The sequence below is a fragment of the Aulostomus chinensis genome, chromosome 14, assembly GCF_037954235.1.
Source record: "Aulostomus chinensis isolate RoL2024-O1b breed Wild chromosome 14, RoL_Achi_v1.0, whole genome shotgun sequence".
In the NCBI taxonomy this organism is placed as follows: Eukaryota; Metazoa; Chordata; class Actinopteri; order Syngnathiformes; family Aulostomidae; genus Aulostomus; species Aulostomus chinensis.
This window is the reverse complement of record NC_141333.1, coordinates 20,771,496-20,786,096: the sequence shown is the minus strand read 5'-3', so window position 1 is coordinate 20,786,096 and position 14,601 is coordinate 20,771,496. Positions and strand designations below refer to the sequence as shown.

The 14,601-nt window shown below is 49.4% G+C and overlaps 1 protein-coding gene and 1 long non-coding RNA gene across 2 annotated transcripts; one reads left to right on the top strand and one right to left on the bottom strand.

Annotated features, from left to right (window-relative positions):
• Positions 1–4,574: 4,574 nt before the first annotated feature.
• ptmaa (prothymosin alpha a) lies at positions 4,575–8,753 on the top strand. Its single transcript, XM_086225115.1, has 5 exons — positions 4,575–4,727; positions 6,496–6,564; positions 6,640–6,718; positions 7,138–7,220; positions 7,842–8,753. The coding sequence occupies exons 1-5, from the start codon at positions 4,683–4,685 to the stop codon at positions 7,878–7,880; spliced, it is 315 nt and encodes a 104-aa protein (XP_086081241.1). The 5' UTR covers positions 4,575–4,682; the 3' UTR covers positions 7,881–8,753.
• A 304-nt stretch (positions 8,754–9,057) lies between these two features.
• On the bottom strand, positions 9,058–14,543 carry LOC147250103 (uncharacterized). The gene is made up of 3 exons (XR_015119325.1): positions 13,915–14,543; positions 13,721–13,832; positions 9,058–9,126 (listed from the first exon to the last, which is right to left on the bottom strand). It is a non-coding gene; the product is annotated as an uncharacterized LOC147250103 (long non-coding RNA).
• Positions 14,544–14,601: the final 58 nt, after the last annotated feature.

Here is a 14,601-nt window from a genome sequence, read left to right as displayed (position 1 = left end):
AAAAAGACACTAAACTGCAGGTGAGAGTCAAACTGTCCTTGAACGGCTGATAATCAAAGCAGTCCCAGGCATTTATGTTCTCCTGCATTTCAACAACACAATGTGTGTATTTGCCCTCCATGAAGGTCCAGTTCTACTCCGTCGGGGGGGGGGGGGGGGAGCTACATGAATTAATATTTATCCAGCCATACAGCTGCAGCCACTTCAGGTACTTGTACTGTCCCACTACTCGTCTCCAGAGGAGAATCTCCGTGTTCAGCAGCTCCAGTCACAGCGAAGGTTTAACACCACCAGGCGTCTCACATGCTTTCATCTCAATAAATCTCACAAAACGCAGAAAACAAGACACAAAGTCTAAAAGCTGAAACAGATCCGTCTGCTGGAGCTGAGTGTTGAACAAGCCTGATGCTCTCATGCCTGCCTTGACTGGTTGTGTCCTGCCGGTCCGGCTGCTCCTCAGTCGCTCCTCCTCCAGGCTGCTCCGGAGCTCCACTCCTGCTTTTGCCTGCAGCCTCTCTGCAGTACTTCTTCTCTCCTCCCCTCTCCTCCGCCATTTCAAGCAGCTGCCCTCCACCTGCCCTGTGATGGAGGAAGACGGCTGCAGGAGGAGGAGGAACAGTTTCAATAGCAACCTTCACCGGAACACCACACTTCCTACCATTTACAGGCAAACCCGCGCTTTGTAGTCGCAGTAAAAAAAAAGTTTTGTACATTTACGTTTTTCTCTTCAGCAAAATAAAAAAACAAGCAAAAAAAGAGGAGTTTGAGGATCAGATTCTCCTGCATCATCAGGGAGGGTTTGAACAAGTGGTCTGGGAAACGTCTCACTGATGGATTCGGTCTTATCAGAATTATCTTGATGACTTCATGTAATGAGCGGCGTCGCACTCCAGTTCCACGGGGTTCATTACTGTCACCGATGAGAACGGCGATATGTTAATAATCAAATGGTGATACTGTGTTCATGATGAAAATAAACTTGAGATAAAAGGGGTCATGCAGACTTTAGCCATGAAGCAGCGTGATGTTCCAGTCCAGGGTTCCTTCCTCTCCAGCATTTTGAGGGTTAATCAACCAAAAAACAAATCAAAGGATAAAAACCGGTGAAAGCTGAATTTGATTGACAGCGGAATCTTTCATCCCTCCTCCGAGCTCCCAGCATCTGATGCTGCTCGGTCACTCTGGCCGACTTCTCCATCATGAGGGCACGTTTATGGAGGAAACTACTGTGACATGGACGTGGTCCCTGTGTTAACGTGTGCTAGCTGTTAGCAACTTCATGCTAACAGCTACAGTTCACTCCAGCTGTGCCTCCAGATGTGTGCAGCACTCTGCCAATCACTATTAGAGTAGACTATACCTGCATTCTGCAGTTTTACCTCATCTTTGGATTTCTGGTGTCTTACAGCCACAGAGACAATGTCACCAATGCTGTTTGTGATTTATTTGTTTTAGATTTTGTACTGTTGGTGAAGGGGTATCACATGATCACAAGATCTCATGATCGAAGGAACAACATGCTAAATTTTGGGTCAGATTGCTGTTTGAACAACAGCAGACAATGTGGTGAAGGCACTCAGGATTTCTACATGTCTTCATAAAAACTGTATTTTATTTTATGAATCTGTTCTTGGTAGAAACCAAAAACTTAACTACGGTTAATTAACTGTGATTAACTATTGCTCAGTAATGGCCTGGAGGACTCATCATGACAACCACAGCTACATAGCAGCTCCTGACCCCTTCAGAGCAGTTTTACTGTAGCCCCCTGTGGGGACCTGGCCTGGGGGGTCCATCTCTACGGTGCTTGGCGCTGCATCCTTCAGCGGTCTTGTGTCTAATGTCTGGTGCCTTTAATATTCTCTCGTGGGCACCAGGCAGATTAGCGAGGCAGCAGCTAATGATCCATTTAATGAACAAAGAACGTGACAGAATTCTCTCCGGCTGCTTGTCTTCAGTCTATTGGTCAGCTGTCGAGTCAAACTGGGCTTCAACGCCATAAAATGTCGTGAGAAGATCGTCCGTCCATCCATCTGAGGGTGCAGCCGGAGCACAGACCCCTGGATGGGCGCCTGCTGCCCTTCATCAGGCCAATTGTCTAACTGAGGGTTCTTTCTGCTGCAGGTCATCAGCAGTACACACAGCGTCCACTAGGTGTCCCCTCCTCCACCATGTCCAACTGCTGCCCCCTGCAGTTCAGCTGCCTCAGTCACAGCGACACATCCTGCAGCGTCAATGACCTACACTCAATTGTTTGGACCTGCACCAGCTGATCAGATGTCCGTCACCTTTGCTTCTTGCTCACTGATCAATACAATCTCTCTGTGTCTGGAGGACAGAGCTGGACGGATGTCTCACTAATGTCTCCTCTCTGGTATGTGCTGCGATTGCAGCATTTCTACTCTGGGACAGGAAGCAGCCGGTCCACTCCTCCTGGGACTTGCTCCAGTCTTTCCTGGCTACCCTCCCCCCGCCCGCCTCCAGAATGCTGCTCTGGGTGATGGACAGCTTCATCAGCTACTCACTGGCTGCAAAGCGTCAGCTTTATGTTCGCTTCAGTTCACGAGCCAATCACAGGCAACCTTCAACAATCACAACGCCATATGGACTCCAGCAGCAGCCATGTTGGTGAGGGACAACAGCCTCAGTGGCGCTACAACGAGAGCTGAGAGTAGCAGCTTTATCTCCCATCGCTATCAGCTGGAAGGTCAGACGCAGGACAAACAATCCACCTGCATTCCTTTCCCTGCGTATCCTTATATGGTTTCACTTCCTGAGCTTTTAGGAATTTGATTTGATTTTGTAGTTTTAAACAGTATAATAAAGATGCTGCTGAGCGGTAAACAACCCAAAGTCCTTCTGTCAGCTACCTTGATCCTCTTCATCACTTCTCCTTGTTTCTCTACTGACCCCCCCCCCCCCCGCTGTCTCTCCTTACCCACGCCCCCTCCACTCTCCCTCCCTGTCACCGTCCCTCTCATTTCCTCCCTCACTCGTCTCAATGTAAATTGCTGCACTAAAAAAAAAACGGACAAAAATATTTGCAAAAACAATGCCCCCCCCCCCCCCCCCCCCCCCCGGTAGTGAAGTATCAGAAGGCGTCACAGGTGCATCAAAGACACGAGTGGCACTGTAACAGAATCAGCTGTACTACACAGCAGTAAAGTCGTAGTACTACAGGAGTAACACTGCTCTACATAATAACTGCAGTAATAATTATACTGTGGTCAGGGTACTTCCATTCAAGAACCTTGCGTGGCAGTAGTTGTAGTACTTATGTCAGTATTGGTGCAGTAGCTGTCACCAGAGCAGCAGCTTCAGTAACTTCTGCTTTTGAAATCAACGCTGACATGCAAATCCACATATCCAGTACCAGTACCTCCACACTCAGTCTGCTGTCTGTTAGTACACAGCAGTACACTTCTTATGTTTGAATTGTCTTCATACCTGCATTCAAAGAAATTGAAGCTTTTCAAACTGCAGTTCCTCAAAAATAATATTCAAATAAAGCAGTTGGGATGACCAGCAGCGCCAGAGGAACGTTGGGACAGGGCGAAGCAGCACCAGAACTGTGACCCGATACAGCAAGAGCGAGTGGCTGATGCCTCCGTCTCTTTGAGTTAAAATCTCCAATGCAAAAAGCAAGTTTTGCATCTGGTAAATATTTTACACATGAATGGCAGTGAAGAGTCAGCTGGTCCTACAGCACCAGCACCAGTAGCAGCTACTGGACCCGCTGGTAGAACCAGGAGCTGCTACTGGTCCTGCTGGTAGCACCAGGAGCTGCTACTGTACCCACAAATAGCACCAATAGCTGCTATTAGACCCGCTAGTATCACCAGTAGCTGCTACTGGACCCGCTAGTAACACCAGTAGCAGCTACTGGACCCGCTGGTAGCACCAGGAGCTGCTACTGGTGCTACTGGACCCGCAAGTATCACCAATAGCTGCTACTAGACCTGCTAGTATCACCAATAGCTGCTACTGGACCCGCTAGTAGCACCAGCAGCTGCTACTGGACCCGCTAGTAGCACCAGCAGCTGCTACTGGACCCGCTAGTATCACCAGTACCTGCTACTGGACCCCCTAGTATCACCAGTAGCTGCTACTGGACCCGCTAGTATCACCAGTAGCTGCTAATGGACCCGTTAGTAGCACCAGCAGCTGCTACTGGACCCGCGAGTAGCCCTGCACAACTGATTGTTTGCCCATTTATGTGTGAGTGTGTGTGGTTGTTAAGTGTGTGTGATAGTGTGAGTTTGATGGTGTGTGTGTGTGTGTGTGTGTGTGTGTGTGTGTGTGTGTGTGTGTGTGTGTGTGTGTGTGTGTGTGTGTGAACACAGGGCACGTGAGGGATTTCACCATTGTGCACCGAGCTTCTGTCCGTCACACTGTCAGATTAAAGATTAAAAACTTGCGTGGGCTAAATTTGCTTCATCCGGGTACCAGCGCGAGGGAGGGCTGTCTATTGTTTCCTTCTGGCCAATTGCAGCCGAAATATTTTCAAAGCTGATGGACCAATCAGCGCTCACCTCCAGAGCCCTGGCTCCTCCCAATGGTGTATAAAGGCGGGAGCTGAGCTGGAGAGTCGCAGCTGGCAGGATTACTGCTCCTCCACCCAGCAACTCCCACGGCTCGGTTCTTCATCCCGCATCGTTCTGACTGGATATTAATCAACTAACATGGCGGACAGCAAAGTGGAGAGCAGCGCGGAGCTGAGCGCCAAGGTAAGACGGCGGGTGGAGGAGCTGCTGCTGAGGCGGAGCCGAACCGGCCGCTACTAGACCAGGACCCTGAACCTTCAGACGCGCGCGCGTGGGTCACCAGCTCGACCAACATGGCGCGTCTCATTATCAGCCTGCAAATGGAGGAAACTTCAGCCGCCGTCAGGCATCGGTCCGTTCAGCAGCTCTGTGAATGCTCGGAGCCTCAGACCGCTGGAGGTCCCGGTTCAGGAACAAAACCCGAACACATCCCGTCCAGACCGAGTCCGGCCGCGGAGCCGCTCCAGCATCACTACTAACGCTAGACCCACGAGCGACTACAGCTTCCAGTGTGTGTGTGTGTGTGTGTGTGTGTGTGTGTGTGTGTGTGTGTGTGTGGTCAAACTCCCCTAAAGGGTTGTTGATGTTCAAGTTAAGCGCCTCATTGTTTATTGATTTTCTTGGTTTTATTTGATGGAATCGATCTTGAATGGAGTCATTAAGGGGGGCGGGGGGGAGGGGGCTGCCGCCCACCGCCTGCTTCGGTGCAGGAGAACGAGCCCTTTGCGGGTTAAAAACCGGACCCCGCTCCGGGTCCTACTGTTGGAACCGGGTCGTGTGTCCCGGGTGCTGGCTTGAAGCCGCAGATGTTCCGGGTAGGATTAAATCCTCCGTGACACCTTCAGCTCGGCCGCTTTGTCTCGCCGCGGGCTGATCTCGGATCGGTGACGTGACCAACAACAACAGTCGGTTCGTCCCGGGCCGCGGCGGCGGGGCGCGCGGGTTCCTCAACCCGCTGCTCCGGGATTTGGTGGAGACCAACCTCCCAATCGCTGTTGTCTGATGCGGGTCCCGGTTCCCCGCCGTCCCGGTACTCGGTGGCTCGGAGCGCGAGGGATGCCAAGACACTCTCCTATTGTTGCGTCCGCGCGCGTCCCGGAGGAGCCGCTGAACGCAGTACTTGTACTGCATCCCGCTACTGTGCCGAGCGAGTATTGATACACGGGAGGCAAAACCGTGTTCTTTCCCCGCCGGTCGGTTATTCGAGCAGCAGGAGCGCGAGAGAACAAGTAGGGCTCGCTCGCTCCTCGGCTGCGCGTGCAGGCACCGCGAGCCCGCAGGAGGGCGCGAGGGACACGGCGCAGAAATCCCCGCTCCGGGACGTTAGACAGTCGGTGCCCCCGGGGAACACGCGCACACGCAGAGGCAGAGCAGGTTCGGCAGGTGGAGGATGTGGTTCTCGGATGTGGTCGGCTCGAGACATGTCACTCGTAACAATGTACGTGCGTGTGTGCGTGCGTGCGTGCGTGTGAGAGGGAGCTTTGTCCAGGAGCCGCTCAGCCTCCTGCTCTGATTAGCCGACATCACCAGCCGCGGTGCTGCTGGGAGTTGTAGTCTGGGCGTGTCTGAGGTCGCCACCAGACTCGCGCTGACAGAGAGGTGTCAGGTTTCACAGTCGGTAGGAGGTGGGAGGAGCTTAGCAGGAGCCGACCAATGGGTGGGGCTTAGCAGGAGCCGGCCAATGGGAGGGCTCGAGTCTCGAAGCCCCACCTGTTGCTAAAAACGCAACTGGGGGAAGTGAGGAGGACAGGGAGAAGTTTCCCTGCCGTCTCGGGGGGGGGCTGCTAATCGCTTCTGTCTGAGAGCTGATTGATGGGTGAACGTCTACCAGCAACAAACGAATCGTCGTGGAATAGGGGAAGGAATAAACGCCAGCGGCAGGCAGGATGTGGCTGTCTGGCGTAAGACGGAGACGCCTGTTCACCATAACCTGCTTGTGTGTTGCTCTCAGGAGCTGAAGGAGAAGAAGCAGGCCGAGGAGACGGAGAATGGAGAGGACGCCACCGCCAACGGCAAAACTGTAAGAGCTGTTCCTCTGGTTCCCCGTTTGTAGAACGTGACTGTCTGTGTCTCACCAACTCTCTCACCATGTCAGGACGAGGAGAACGGAGAGCAGGACAACGAGGTGGAGGATGAAGACGACGTGGGGGAGGACGATGAGGAGGATGGAGAGGGTAGGTGTCCTAACTGGACAGAGGTGTCCTGGTTCTCGTTGTCCCTGGAAACAACAAATAATGAAACATTAAGAAACTGTCTGAAAGTTTGACACGGATACAGACACACTCCCACTCCTGTCAAAGCTGTCATGTACAGCTCTGTCCACTAGAGGACAGTGTCTCCCGTGGAGCAATCAGCCCAGTAGTGTGTGTGTGGGGTGGGGGGCGTACTACAACATTACCTTCCTAGTGTCAAACTGAGAAAGTGAGTAAGTGTTCAGTCCTGCTGATAAAGTTGAGTCAGCCAACACACACACACACACACACACAGCGGTCCTGATCCTGATCGAGAGACTGGAACTGAGGTACTGAGATGGGAGCGCTGTGATCTGGGTCACTCTCAGCCTCAAGTGCTGTCATGGTCTGTGTGTATTCAGGTGATGAAGATGATGATGACGATGATGACCTCGATGGGCCCACGGGAAAGAGAACAGCTGAGGATGATGATGATGACTATGAGGTGAGAGAGACCCGGGTACCAGAACTGAGACGGGACCAGCCAGAAGCAACAGTGCATCACATGATGTCGGAGTTGCTGAAGTAGTCAACAACCCAAACTGTTAGTGAAGGTGACAAACCTGCACTTCCTGTGGCAGCCACTGGGTGGTGCCAGAGGGCCTCCTAGACTTCACTGCACACCAAAGAACAGGTTCTAGACAGAACAGGTTCTAGCCCCTGCCAGTGTGGCTGTTCTCCCTCCATGAGGGTTCTTATTGGGGTGGGGGGCATTAACTCGGGGTTCCCATTGAAGCCTGCTAGCTCAGCGCTCACTGTTGGGGGAGAACCCCACAACAAGCACCATGGAGGGTAGCTGGTGTAGAGAGCCCTCGGTTTGATACCCTGGCATAGAACAAGGGGGGAGTGGGGAGCAGCACCAAGTGCAGCTGAAGTACTCTTGAGCCAGGCAGCTAACCTCCAACAGCTCCCCTGACACAGCAGTTGAGGAGGCTGAGGGAAGGCTGGCAGATTATACACACATTACTGCGTTCCTTCCCTACTTCCAGCCTATTAGAGTGTTTGTGGTACTGTGGCAGTGGCATGGAGGTGAGTTGACCTTGAACCTGCTGCTGTTTGTCTCCAGGATGACGTTGCCACCAAGAAGCAGAAGACAGACAAGTAGAGTTGGCGGACGTCCGGAGGATGACACCATCGAGAGACAGCCAGTTTTCTAGCAAACCTTCAACACCTCAGTCCTCCCTTCAAAACAAGAATACTTTTAAAAAGAGAATTTGTTTGTATTTTTATTTACATTTTATATTTTTGTATATATTGTGAGGAGGTCGGCCATTTTGCAACAGTGATCTTTCTGGGTAACAAGTGGTGCTTTGAAGACATGTAGATCAGCAGCCGTCCACATTCTGTATGAAATAACCAGAAATAATCATTCCATACACACACACACACACACACCCTGGCTTACTTTGATTACATCATAAGCTTCTAGGGTCAGTAGGGAAAAGATGTGTGTTTACCAGTAGGTACACGGGAGTGTTACAGTACTGCTCAGAGTGCTGAGTGTGTATTAGTAGTAGTTTGTATTAGATGACCAGGCTGTAGTTTCTGCTGTCTGTCTGTCGATCTGTCCGTCATACCCTAGTTTGAATGTTTTTATGTCTGTGTTACTTCGTTGAACAATAAACAGCCATTTGGTTTTGTTGGTCTGTAACTGTGTTAGTTTTCTACAAGTCCAGCGGTGGCGTCTGTCCACCTGCAGTCAAAGGAAAAGAGAATCTGTTATCGGGGCCGTGCGTGAACACTTGTCGACGAGGAGAAGTGCCCCAAGTGACTCGCACGGACGGGGAGTCGCGTCTGTAAAGGTGAATGTCGTACTCCTGAATTAAAGCTGGTATGTCATGTTTCTTTTCAGTGACGGGTTCATTTGTCATGAGGTTGAGGAATGTAAACAAACTGACGCTCGGAGACTCATCGTACTTTACTTTTGTTGGGTCGCACCTGTCCTGGCTGACAGTTTCATTAAAGTTTGTTCAAAACAGTCAGTGCACCGTGTATTTGACATCATGTCTGTCTCCTCCTGTCCAACATCTGTGGACTTCTGCGGCACAGCCACAGAACTCAGACGCACCAGCGGAACCGGACAATCTCAAGCACCACCTGCCAACAGGAAACTAAACTCTCAACATGCACCTGTTGGAACCAAAAGTGGTCCGATTTCTACCTCAGACCATGTTGACGCTCGCCATGGAGAAGCCTCCATGAAACTGAGCATTTCTGACAGGACGAAGCAGGCTGGTGGAAAATTAGGTCGCAGAAAAACTCACTTTTCACTTCCTCTACCGGAAGTCTGGAGTCTGAAGGTCCTGCAGTACCTCAGCTGGTCTCTCCAGTTCCTGGTATCTGTTGAGCTCCTGGCGAGATATAGAGTGTGTGTGTGTATGTATATATATATGTATGTATATAATATATATACTGTATATACAGTATATTATATATATATATATATAAATATATACTGTATATATATACAGTATATATTTTATATATATATAAATAATATATACTGTATGTATATATATATATATATATATATATATATATATATATATACACACACACACACAGCTGTGTTTAAAATTATTCAACCCCCAATGCTGTAAAGGGTTTTAGGGAGTTCTACAAATACTGTACATGTAATGGTGTTCATAATGAAATTTTACAGACTTGTAAATTAGCTAAATGCAACTAAAATGACAAAAACAGCTTTTCTATATCAAATGTCCTTTTAGTGATTTCCTCGCTGACACAATTATTCAACCCTTAAAGACACCACTCTTAAGAACAGAGCTTCAATCAGGTGTTTTCAATCAGGCACTGAAAACAGTTGTCGATGTGAGCAGAACCACAAGCAGCAACAATCAAGCAGGTTGAAAGGGCTGTGACCCTCAGCTCTTTCTGAGAGCCTAACTGGGACCTCTGCAGCATGCTGAGGTCCAGGGAATGGTCAGATAAGTCAAGAGAGGAGGTCAGTTCTCTCCATAAGAAAGGATATGGTTAGAAAAAGATTGCAAAGACATTAAACATCTCAAGAGACACAATTGGAAGCATAATTTGCAAGTTTCAAACGAAAGGCACAGTGGAAACGCGACCTGGGCGTGGCAGAAAGAGGATGCTAACGGCAACTGCTGTCTGGTACCTGAAGTGACAGGTGGAGAAAAATCCCCAGGTGACTGCTGAGGAACTGCGAAAGGATTTGTCAGATGGAGGTACTCCGGTTTCAGCTCAGACTATAAGACGCACACTGCCAGATGAAGGCCTCCATGACAGGACCCCCCCCCCCCCCCCCCCCGACTCTAAAGAACAAGTCGACTCCAGTAAGTCAAAAACCCTGTGGACAAACCACAAAGGTTTGGGAATACTGTTCTCTGGAGCGACGAAACAAAATTGGAACTCTTTGGGCCTCGGGATCAACGGTATGTCTGGAGGAGGAAGAACAAGGCCGATGAAGAAAGGAACACCTTGCCTACTGTGAAGCATGGTGGGGGGCAGTCCTGCTTTGGGGCTGTTTTGCTTCTTCAGGTACAGGGAATCTCCAGCGTGTGCAAGGTAGCATGAATTCTGTTGACTACCAGGAGATCTTGGGAGTAAATGTCATGCAGTCAGTCACAAACCTGAAGCCTGGGAGACGTTGGACCTTCCAACAGGACAACGATCCCAAGCATACCTCCAAATCTACCAGAGCCTGGCTGCATACGAAGGGCTGGAACATTCTGGAGCGGCCATCGCAATCACCGGACTTAAATCCAATTGGAAATCTCTGGTGGGACTTGAGGAAGGCAGTTGCAGCACGCAAGCCCCAGAATGTGGATGAACTGGAGGCTTTTGCCCATGAGGAATGGGCTAAGAGACCTGGGGATCGCTGCAAGAAACTTGTGTCAAGCTGTTTCGCATCTGAAGGCTGTTCCAGCTGCCAAAGGATGTTGGACCAAGTACTTAGTCTGGTTTACAAGTCCTTCTCTGATCTGATTACAGACAAGATAAAAAATAAATGTCAACCTTGCTAAAACACTTTATTGCAGTGGGGGTTGAATAATTTTGAACACAACAGTGTATAGCCTGTCAGATTCAGAACAGAATTTAAAATTCTTCTTCTACCATCAAAGTCCTCAACAGTCGGGCTCCTTCATCCCTGACAGAGCTCCTAGTCCCCTATGATCCAGCTAGAACCCTTCACTCCCAGGATGCAGGGTTCCTGCTGGTTCCTAGAGTTCTAACAGTAGAATGAGAGCCAGAGCCTTCAGCTATCAGGCTCCCCTCCTGTGGAACCGTCTCCCCGTTTCAGTCCAGGACCCAGACCCCCTCTCTACCTTTAAGAGCAGACTAAAGACCTCCTTGTTGATCAGGCTTATATTCAGGACTGCTTAGGCTGGCCCTTAGACCTGCTGCTATAGGCTCAGACTGCTGGGATCTCCCATGATGCACTGGGCTTCTCTCTCCTCTTCCTGTCCTCATACGTGTTACTAACTCCTCTTCTTCTCCCCTCATCCCAGATCCTGGTGCTGCTGGTGGAGGCTCCAGACCTGAAGAGGCTCCAGCTGCCACCCGTAGCTCCACCTGCTCACGACCCTGTCTGTCCATCAGTCTCTCCTCCTGTCTCTCTCTCTTTATCTCTGTCCCTCTCTCTGTCTTCCTCCATTCTCTGTCTTTGTCTCTGTCCATCAGTCTCTCCTCCTTTCTCTCTGTCTTCCTCCATTCTCTGTCTTTGTCTCTGTCCATCAGTCTCTCCTCCTTTCTCTCTTTATCTCTGTCTTCCTCCATTCTCTGTCTTTGTCTCTGTCCTGCTCTCTCTCCGTCCCCACTGATCCTGGATCTGCTCCACCTTCCTGCTGGAAAAGGAAGGTTCTGGTGGCTGCTGTTGCAGGATGTGCTTGCTGATGGAGAATTGTTGGGTGGAGGTTCATTGAAGGAGGGAGGTGCTGGACCTGCTCTACTTGGAAAGAGTCAGGACAGAACTTTGGTTGGGACTTGGTGCCACACTAATGAACCTGCCTTGAACTGAATTGACTATATACATACATACATGTGGTCCAAAGTTATGATCTCTGATGAAAGTAAATGTTGCATTTCCTTTGGAAGTCAAGGTCCCAGCGTCTGGAGGAGGAGAGGAGAGGCACCGAATCCACGTTCCTTGAGGTCCAGTGTAAAGGCTCCACAGTCCGTGATGGTTTGGGGTGCTGTGTCATCTGCTGGTGTCGGCCCGCTGGGTTTTCTGAGGTCCAAGGTCAACGCAGCCGTTCACCAGGAAGTTTTAGAGCTCTTCGTGCTTCCTTTTGCTGACCAACTTCATGGAGACGCAGATTTCATTTTCCAACAGGACTTGGCACCTGCACACAGTGCCAAAGCTACCAGCACCTGGTCTCAGGACCATGGGATCCCTGTTCTTAATTGGCCAGCAAACTCGCCTGACCTTAACCCCGTAGAAAATCTGTGGGGTTTTGTGAGGAGGACGCAACACGCCAGACCCTACAATGCAGAAGAGCTGAAGGCCACTGTCAGAGCAACCTGGGCTCTCCTCCCACCTGAGCAGTGCCACAGACCGATCGCCTCCATGCCACGACGCATTGCTGCAGTAATTCAGGCGAACCCAACTAAGAATTGAGTGCTGTACTTGCTCATACTTTTCATGTTCCTACTCTCACTTGGCCAACATTTCTAAAAATCCTGTTTTTGTATTGGTCTTCAGTAATATTCTAATGTTCTCAAACTGAATTAGGGGTTTTCATCAGTTGTCAGTTATAATCATCAAAATTAAAAGAAATAAACACTTGAAATCTATCAGTCTGTGTGGAATGAATGAACAGAATATATGTTTCACTTTCTGAGTGGAATTACTGGAATAAATCAACCTTTTCATGGTATTCTAACTATATGACCAGCACCTGTGTATATAGTCAGATTAACCCTCTATTGATTTCTATTTCTCTATTAACTCTCCACACACACACACACACACACAACCAGTCAGAAGTGTGGACCCACCCTCTCATTCAATGTTTCCTCTTTGTTTCTGCTACTTGCTACATTGTAGTTCCATCCTGAAGACATCAAATCTCTGAAGCAGATCAATGGAATCATGGAGCAAAGACAGGATTGTTCAGAGGGTAATAGGCTGTGTGAGGGCTACTTGACCAAGGAGGAGAGTGATGGAGGGCGGCCCAGGTGACCTGGCCTCCAGTCACCTGACCTGAACCCAGTCCAGATGTTTGGGATGAGATGGAGCACAGAGTGAAGGTCAAAGGACCAACAAGTGCTCAGCACCTCTGCAACTCCTACAAGACTGTTGGAGAACCGTTTCAGGTGATGACCTCATGAAGCTCATGGAGAGAACGCCAAGAGTGAGCAGAGCAGGAGTCGGAGGGAGGCTGTTTAGAAGAACCTAGAACATAGAACCTGTTGGAGTTCTTTCACGCTTTGTTGACTACAGAATTCCAGATGTGTTCATTCATAGTTTTGATGCCTTCAGGGAGAACCGACAATGTAAACACTCATGAAAATAAAGAGGAACCAGTAAAAGAGGAGGCGTGGCCACACTTCTGACTGGTGGTGTGTGTATCATATCATCATGAATATCTAATCCACACATAATATGTGGAATATATGGAGGACTAGCGGGGAGTGAGGAAGTATCTAGCGTCATTCTATGGTATCCAAGAGTTTACTCCTTATCCTACTTCCTTTTTATTCTCTTTCAATATCATGTTGTTTCTGAGACGAAAGCTCCCCTTGTTCAGTTATTCAGGGTTCAGCAAAAAACTGCAATTAATGTATGAGAGGTGATGATGAATTTCATCTGGTACCCTTTGTTTTAACTTTCTTGGTCTTATCCTCATAAATCCTCTGTAAGGTCAAGAGCTGATGTGACCCCCGGCCCTGACCTGAAGCCAGGGGGCACCACCTCGTCCATAAATTCTTTTACAATCGTCATTTTGTTGTTAAAACACTCACTGACAGTGAAGCTGACACTAACGGCGCCAGCGTTGTCCTGATGCGTAGCTGTGGTGAGACTGCGTGAAGGTCGCATTGTGACGAACGTTCCAACCAGGTGTTACTGGCAGCGCTGATATTACCAGTGTGAGTGTTTAGGAGGAGGAACTCAGAAGTCCTGGGGGAGCAGAACACGACTTCATCTCACAGCCCACCTCGTACATCTGTGGTGGACATCCAGTGGAGTGTCGCTGAGTCTCCAGCCCGGTTCTGGTATCTGAAGAATTCCCTCATCTACAAAATTCCTCTACAAGAAGGAAACTTTTGAAAGAGTTAGATAGTAAATTTAAATTTAAATGATTAAATTTACTATCTAACTTTTGAAAGAGTTAGATAGTAAATGTAATCATTTGCATTGTTATTTTTTTCTTTCCACTTGGTGCCATTCTGAGATTCCACTGAGAATGTGTGTGAAATTCACGCTTCTCCAGAATAAAAATCTTTCCCTGTTGATAAAGCTAACATTTAGGGGGTCTCAGGCTGGCCCCGCCCCCAGCTCTGCTGCTATAGGCCGAGACTGGCAGGGATCTCCCATGATGCACTGGGCTTCTCCCTCCTCCTGTCCTCCTTCCTGTCTCACAGCTGCAGGTCACTAACTGGACTTCTTCCTCTGAGTCTTGGTGCTTCTCACCTCCCAGACCCCTGAGTGATGCTGCTGGAGGAGGAGGCTGCAGACTTGCAGAGCCTCAGGCTCACACCTCCTACTACTACCAGTACTGGTACTAGTACTACTACCACTAATAGTACTGGTACTAGTACTACTACCACTAATAGTACTGGTACTAGTAGGACTACCACTAGTAGTACTGGTACACCTCCCAGATCCCTGACAGATGCTGCTG